The 8437-nt window shown below is 37.8% G+C and overlaps 1 protein-coding gene across 1 annotated transcript; it reads right to left on the bottom strand.

Moving 5' to 3' along the window:
- Positions 1 to 1418: 1418 nt before the first annotated feature.
- cxcr3.1 (chemokine (C-X-C motif) receptor 3, tandem duplicate 1) lies at positions 1419 to 5158 on the bottom strand. Its single transcript, XM_056379727.1, has 3 exons — positions 5099 to 5158; positions 3574 to 3966; positions 1419 to 3439 (listed from the first exon to the last, which is right to left on the bottom strand). Exons 1-3 carry the CDS (start codon positions 5111 to 5113, stop codon positions 2702 to 2704), a joined length of 1146 nt encoding a protein of 381 aa, XP_056235702.1. The 5' UTR covers positions 5114 to 5158; the 3' UTR covers positions 1419 to 2701.
- Positions 5159 to 8437: the final 3279 nt, after the last annotated feature.

Here is an 8437-nt window from a genome sequence, read left to right as displayed (position 1 = left end):
AATGAGTAAGACATGCTGCAAGGAAAAGGTGTGATGGCACATAGTGGTTTTTATAATCATCATGCAAGTTGGTTGAAATATAGACATTTGCCACAAGCCTCGAGTCTTTCTCTGCGCTCCTTGCTCATCGATTTCTTGTCTCATTTCTGCTTAAACCACGTGTGCAGATGAGGATGTGTGGCTCCTTTGTGTGACTTTGTTTCGATTTCCTGTGTCAAAGATGTAAGATATTTCCAGTGAAACCACCACATTTTGGTTAGCAGCTTTCTTGTCAATACGTGTGCTAACCTAACCTTGACTTTTTCATAGAAAGTTCCATACGCATAATATATTACCATTCTCACACAGTCTAACTTCTTTGAGTTGGGAGGTTTTTCTCTTGTTGTGACGCACTTTGTGAAGTTTGCTATAAATATATATATTAAATTTACTTGTTTAACTTTGTTCTGCAAACCTATCTATCCTCTATCTGCCATCAACAGCCATTACCTGTATACAGTGTAGGCCTACTTCTGTAACCATGCTCCTAGCTTTATAGAAACAAGTATGCAAAAAAAATCATTTTCGATAAAAAAGATTACAATTTAGAAAACCCACAGTAAAAATGGCACAAGTAAAACGCAAGTTGTTACAGTTCACAAGATATTTTAAACAAAGTGCGTGCCTGTTCAGATTAAACAGTAGCCTTAAACAAATATTTACAAAAGAAGTATAATATAAGCAAGAGATAAATCCTTGGGCATTGACTGGTTCCATCCTGCAGCAGAATCTACATACAGTAAGACTGAGATTGTTAAACAGTGGGGACCTGGCCTGGTTTCAACAAGCAAAACAAAGGCCTCTTTAAACTGGAAAGTCAAAGGCATGAGGTGGCTGACCGGACCAGGCGGCCGGCGGTGGACTGCTGCTGACTCGCTTTACCTGAAAAGAAGTTCAAATCCAGTTGTGTATCTGCAGGCAACAGACAGGAGGAGCAGAGCAGCAGGTAAGTCCAATTTTACACTAAAAGACACAATAAAAATTTAGTCTGAGTTCATTCAGCAGCATGATGTTGTAGTGCTCAATATCTGTGTGATTATCTGAGATCTAGTTAATTTTATTACAGAAAGTTCCAAAGCAGGGAGTAAAACTACTAGAATTAAATTATGTTTGGAGTTGTAGGCCTATTTCCTGCTGTTCAGTCCTGTCTGGATTCTAATCGGTCACCCTCTACAGCTACTACCCTAAAGAGCGAAAAAAGGAAGTACAGTTTGTTCTGTTTCATGTTCTGTTCTATAAATCGTCTATCAGTCCTACATGATTCTTGTAAAGTGTGACATGGGCCGTACAGTATGTGATGGTGTCTCGAGATGGGCTTTGGTGAACCAGTCCAGGTCAAAAATCCCAGGCCGATTTATATTCTGTTGCTGTACTGTAATGTAGGCAAAACGCTGGTTTATGATTCAAACAGTAAAATTTTATTCTCTATTTTAATATTCAATATACAAAACCAAGATAAGCCAGTAAAAATATTCCACAAAATATGTAATTTAAAAGTTTGTTTGTGAAATAGAAGATACAGTAATAATCCCCGTCACTATACATCATACCCTCACTTAGTCACAAATTAAAAAAATATGTAAAGTTTTCACATTTTCTTCCACAACATTTCATGTTATTTATTCATTTAAATGTTCAATGTTCAGTTTATGTTCAGTTTATTTACATCATGCTATATATGTTGATCCAAAGCCTTCTCTACACTGCCAGGTGTTTTTTCTACCCAATATATGTTGGGATATTTCGCCTAAAACATATCTGAATAAGCCATAACCATTCTAATGTATAATATGTGCATAGCCACAGATTTCCAGGTTTTTTTTTTTACTTGACTTAGGTGAAAGACAAAGTGAAATACAAAGTCAAAATCCTGGGTGGGATCCACAGCCGCTGGAAATCCCAGCAGCCAAAAAGATTGTTTTAAAGAGCAGCCTGCAGTATAACAGTGGATTCAGCCAAACACATCTGTGCAATGAAAAAATTGAAACAGAAAGACAATAGCACACTTGATCAACAGACTGAATCCGCTGCTTAATGTGTTTCAGTTGGCTTACTGTTGTATTTTTTGTTTTAATATGTTTCCAAGAAGGTGGTGTTGATATTGTCGCCTTTGAATGGTAATCTCATGGTCTTTTGGCTCTGTTGCTATACAGTCATCTTGGCAACACACTTGCCTATGATTAAAAAAATTTAATTAAATGTACTTTGTATTTGAATATTCCATAATATAAAAAAAGCCAAGATGAAATATACAGTAAAAAATGCTATGAAATATACCAATGTTGGTTTGTGAGACAGTAGATAGCTACATTAATAATACTCACTGCAGTATTGCATGACGTACTGACTATGATACGATGCTGCCTGATAGTCAGAATAGGGAAATGTTATTTTTCTTATCAAAGAAAAATGAATCTGCTGCCAGAAAGCACAGCTGTATGACCTTGAGTCACAGAACAACAAAATTATTTTTGTCCTGTGTCATGTTCATGTTCAGCTACTAAAGTGCTATGAACTACGAGAAAGCTGAAAGAAAGCATAGCCTGTTACAGGTCATACAACACAGGAAATAAGGTTCGTGTCTCTGTCGTCGTTTCAGTCAAAGTCTGCTTGTAAGCTTCAGGTTCATCCATCGGCTTGTCAATAGGTTCATTTCTCTCTCTCAGATAGCCATGGAGTTGGAGGTGTCGGCAGACTCAGACCAAATAGAGGTTCTCCGGCTGCTGACAGCTGATTGAAATTTGACGCTCGTCTTCAGCATGCAGCCCAGAGACCTCAGGATGTTGAAGAGCTGACGCCGGAACTTCACACCCACAAAAGCATACAGTATGGGATTGAGGCTGCAGTGGAGGTAACCAATGGAGGAGGTGACAATCTTAGCTTTCTCCAGAGATGATCTGACTCCACAGGTGTCGCTGTTTTTGTCGGAATGACGTGTTTCCACCATGAGTGTGATGTTGTATGGCGTCCAGCAGAGGAAGAAAACCACCACCACAGCCATGATGACCCTGAAAGCTTTCTGCTTTTGAAGGCCCTGGGTGCCACACCGCAGCCGCCACAGAATGCAGGAGTAGCAGAAGATCAAGATAACTGAAGGAAGCAGGAAGCCCACCATGTGGTAGAGCACGCGTGATGTCAGGCGCCACTTTTCTACTGACTTAGTGGAAAACTTAAGGTAGTTGCGAATACACTCTGTTTTGTTTCGTCTGTCATCCAACACAGCTTCCAAAAACATCCAGTCAGGGATAGAGAGGAGCAGGGAGAAGAACCAGACGGCACAACAGCTGGCCTGAACCACCCAAGGCTTCTTACGGGAGTACATCTGGGTAGCATGAACGATGGACAGGTAGCGGTCCAGACTGATGCAGGCCAGCAGAAAGATCCCACAGTAGAAGTTGATCTGAGGGCACAAACAAATCAGCAAACGAGAAATGAAATAAAACCTCCGTATATAAACCTCTGAATATATGATATCAAGAACTTTTCTATAATGCAGGTAGCTCTAGTGCTTCTTTCCTGTTGCACATCTCTTACCGTAAAAACAGCTCCAGTGATCATGCAGACAGGAGTACCAAATGCCCAGCCTTCAACTTGAGCGGCCTGCGCAGTCCAGAGGGGCAGGGTCAGCAGCAGCAGGACATCAGCCACGCCCAGGTGCAGGATGAAGGTGTCTGTCACACTCCAGTTCTTCCTGCTCTTAGCCAGAACTCCCAGGAGCAATCCATTTCCCAGGATGCCCACAACAAACGCAGCAGAGTACAGAACTGGGATGAACACCGCCTCAAAATGTATGCCCTCGTTCAGGTCACACACGTCACCCCCCTCACAACAGTTATCGGCATCATAGTAACCGGAGTCATTATAAGTATAATCTTCCCACCATAAGTCTTCTCCACTAATCGAAGCACCTTTGTTGAACAGGTCACTCTGCAGAAAACGAAGAAGTAAAGGTGAAGAAATCTGCATTAATTTGGTTTTAGAATTTGACCTGTTGAGTCAGCTTCAACCACATGGTGGTGCTATCTATCTCTCTATCTATCTATCTATCTATCTATCTATCTATCTATCTATCTATCTATCTATCTATCTAGAGTAAGTCCAGAGTGTTCTGTTTGTTCTCTGTCTTATAAGCACATCCTGCATGATTTTTGAAGAAATAAAAAAAAAAAAAAATCCTGAAGTCAATTTTTTTTTTATTCTTAAAACTCTCATGGCAGTATTCATTAAAGCAAATCAAACAAAAAATATTTTCAAAGGTGAAAAAGGAGTAATATTTCTTGTTATTATAGAGTAATAATCTCAGTTCCCTTTTTAGCTGGAGATGATCTTGACCACTGTCAGGGTTTGTACAAAATTGCTCTCCGCTGGCATATGGGGAAGAGAAATTAATGCACGTGTGCAAGAGGAAGCATGTACACTGATCATTCACAACATTAGAAGCGGTTGTAGGGTTTAATGTTTCATGTTGTGGCTGATCGGTGTATAAATGAATAGTTTGCAGCGAGTTAAGACCCTTTGATGAACTAAAATATGAATCACAACATTAATTATCATCTGTAACGTGTTGCATAATTATCTTCTTTCATTTTAAATGCTTCACAAGCTGACTACCACACAGGAGTTGGCAATGCTCCATCATTCTTTCCTCGCTTGATCCTTCACAAAATGCTGCAACATTTTAGTGAACGGCACAGTAATGTATTGGCACACCAAACCACATTGTTCCTCACTGTGAGTTCAAGGTGAAAGAACAAGTAGAAAAATAGGCAAACAAAAGAAGTAATGAAATAATACAATCAGATAGATAGGATAAAAGACTGCATCAAAATTAAGTTTCTTTTCATCAATAATTAGCTACTTAGGTAAAGACAACATACACATGTATACAGGGAAGGACTGAATCTGTTGAAACACATTACATGCATGGGATTTTCAGATGTGAATTGAAAATCCTCAAATAATAAAGAATAACATATGAATATGAATTTAAATTTTTCTAGTAAAGGATGGTATGTGCATCTAAAAAATTAGAAAATAGCATAAGTAATTAATAACCTACCAAGTTGCCTGACATTGTGTTCTCCTCAGTGGGCAGGTTGACAACAGCGCAGAAATGAGCTAAATCATCCACTGTTACCAATAGCAATCTAAGTAGGCGACAAAGGAAGTTAAGCAGACAGGAAAAAAAAAACTCAAGCCACACAACATTTAGATGTCTTTTAGTTCAGAAAACTGTTACAATATTACTATTGTATTGATAAATGTCATTCAAACCTCATTTTAATGTTTCTAGGCTACTTTTTATTATTTCTTTAAAAAATTATATATAGGCTTATAATTTCTTTTGCTGCTGAAATTTGATTGATTGTTTGGTTGAAAGAAGTCCCTCTCTACAGACTCAAATCACTTTCACATCACATTATGAATATGCTTAGAATATATTATATGTCACAGTGTGAGTAAGCTGTTTCACTTGCCAGAAAATCTGATGAAAAGCATTTCTTTGAAATAATACGGACTGAATGTAAAAAGAAATGAAACACATAAGTTTCATTTGGAGTGGAGGTTGTGTTTCAGAATCTATTGGTGTTTAAAAGAAACGCATCGAGCTGGTTATATAGAAAATATGTGTGTGTGGACTATGTGTTCATTCATTGTCATTTGAGTGACTGACAAACTCAGGAGAACGTCTTCCTTTGGTCTGGTCATCAGAACACCAGTGAAAACATTTTACTTTCAAGTTGCCAAAATGTTTTGCATCATTTTGGTCTTTTAAAGGAATGTTCTACAAATTCCCTTATATGAGCAATATTAGAGGTGAACCAATTTCACACAAGTTCTGCATGAATGATATCTGCTTTATAGTTTCACTTTCTCTGGTGTGATTGACAAGTTATTCATGTGTGTGTGCTCGTACCAGTTGACCCCAGGATTTGTTGTCATGCACAATGACAAATAACAGAAAAGACACAAGGTGACAGCAGATGATATAACAGCCACTACAGAGGTAAGTGTACCTAAAAACAAGACCAGTAGGAAATACACACAAAATTAAACTTTAATAGTTTCTTAGCATTTTTTTCAAAAAACCACAATGCCAGTATGATTAAAAACAAAAATAATAAATAATAATTATAGCTTATCTAATGTTGCTATTCACTTGAATGAAGACAGACAATGAAAACTGCACAACTGCTCAACTGAGCAATAAAATGATATACTGTGGTCATGCTGTTCACCTTTATCATCTCACATACCTGTTGATAAGTATAGGACAATATATGCTGACACACACACACACACACACACACACACACACACACACACACACACACACACACACACACACACACACACACACACTCACATCCCTGATATGTAGTTGTTGTAAGACTATACTGTCTAATCAGAATGAATGAAAGACAAGAATGAAAATAATGAATGAACTTGTTCTTGTTGGTTGATCACTTTCATTTTAAAAGCCTTATCAGTCTATCAGAATTATTCTTCCTCTTGATGCTATTTATATACTGTATATCACATCATAAAATCTCTTTTTTAATCAATTTCAAAACCATTTCAGATATGCACTTATCTCCAAACCAAAACCTCCAAAGATTTTTATCACCTTTTTTTTCTCTCTCTCGGTATGACTCATATATGCACCCACATGCAAACACAACACCTGCAACAGTACAGCTCATGAGCCTCTGACATCTCAAGCTTTTTCCTGTTTTTTCACACCTCTCACACCTCTCGTCAGTCAATGCATGAACAATGTTGACAGAACAAAACTGAATTGAGCTTCATGCGAACCACAGCCTGTGTGTGTGTCCTGATTTGTTACTTTGCACTTTGAAAGGGATTATTTATGATTTAAAAGCACAAAAGAGAAATAAGAACTATAAATGCTGATAGCTTCAGTGTGGCTTCAGACACAGCCACCGAGGTGTTGTGTTTAATTTTGATATCCACAATAATTATTTCTCACCTTTTAGCTGGACACTTAACAGCAGATTTAAACTGTGCTCATTGGTCTTCCTTGTCAAGTACTAGACAGTCTCTCTGTTGAAATGACTCACCAACATATAATACACACATAAAATACCACTTTTTTTTTAACAGATCTCTTTCAGAAATGTTCAAGTTAATAATTTGGATAAAGAGAGATGAAGTAAAAAAAATATGTTTTTCAGTAGTTATGTTAGATTGTGAGTGTACCCTGTGGAAACCATGGAAATATTCCACTTGAGGAACTGAAAGAGCAAAAATGCGAAGGAAAATAAATTCCATGTGCCAGTTTTGATCTCTATAATTATGCACTATGGTTTTGGTTGTCTTGTTGCTAAGAGGTAATAGCAACCAATCATTATACACTGCCAGCTGTCCGCAGTGTACAAACTCAACAGTTACAATCATGGTTCTTTGCTGCATTATTTTCAACTTCCTGTACTGAGGGCAGTAAGAAACATTAATTACGGTGATGCAGATATGAGGAAACTAAATTAATTATTTATAATTTTAATGAACAGATAAAATATCAAAGCGCCTTGAAAGAAGTATCCTTTCACTGCCTTTCAAATCTGTAGAAATTGTTGTGTACCCCCCAGTGTGTGAACCAGCTTTTGGTTTTGACTGGAAATGGTTTGTTTTACCACATTGAGGTTAGTATGACACTCACATCATTTCGCATTGGAGGCCGTACCTACAGATGGCAGGAGTGATGACTACGTATCAGAAGATGCACTGAAATGTTTGAGTCTTCAAAAGGCTGTTTCAAATTTCAGGATTAACAGAACAAAAACGGGACACAGCCCAAATATCTGACAAAATCCATCTGACAATATTAAGATGTGTTTGGTTGATAAGAGTTTCTCCCTTTAGGTTCTAGTGACGACTCTATGAGTTTGTTGCAGCTTGATCTCTTTTACTGTGAATAAGTGACCCACATCATCATCACATCAGATGACCCTCTCTTTAGTTACATGAAACTGCACAGTGACCTGATACATCAAGGCATATTAAGGGACAGTTACCTCAGGTATGCATTTTAAAATCTGTGAAGGTTGATAAACCTCAGAGAACATTTCATTCAGTTGTGATGCATCATTAGTGTCAGTGTCAGTGTCAGTGTCAGTTTGGGATTAGTGAGGCCTTGAAGTTTTAAACCTAAACACATCGGCTGCAAGTCCTCAAGAGTAAGCAAATCATTATGTAAAAGAGATAGAAACCACAGTACCCCTAGAGGATTTCCTGTGACATTTGTAGCTGTTACAAATGATATTTGTGCCCTTTATATTTTAGCAGTGCGGCCTATAGTTCAACAAAAAAAGCGATGAACACTTTTGTGAATATCAATGTGGCAAAGATGTGCGTTTTGTTTTACACATTTGACAGT

Source organism: Seriola aureovittata, chromosome 7 (genome assembly GCF_021018895.1).
Source record: "Seriola aureovittata isolate HTS-2021-v1 ecotype China chromosome 7, ASM2101889v1, whole genome shotgun sequence".
NCBI classification, from domain to species: Eukaryota; Metazoa; Chordata; class Actinopteri; order Carangiformes; family Carangidae; genus Seriola; species Seriola aureovittata.
This window is presented reverse-complemented; position numbering and strand designations above follow the sequence as displayed.

Excerpts from the sequence above, each read along its gene's own strand:
- cxcr3.1 (XM_056379727.1), bottom strand. Across the intron at positions 3,440-3,573 it reads TCACTGGAGCTGTTTTTACG|ATCAACTTCTACTGTGGGAT; the intron begins GTAAGAGATGTG and ends TTGTGCCCTCAG.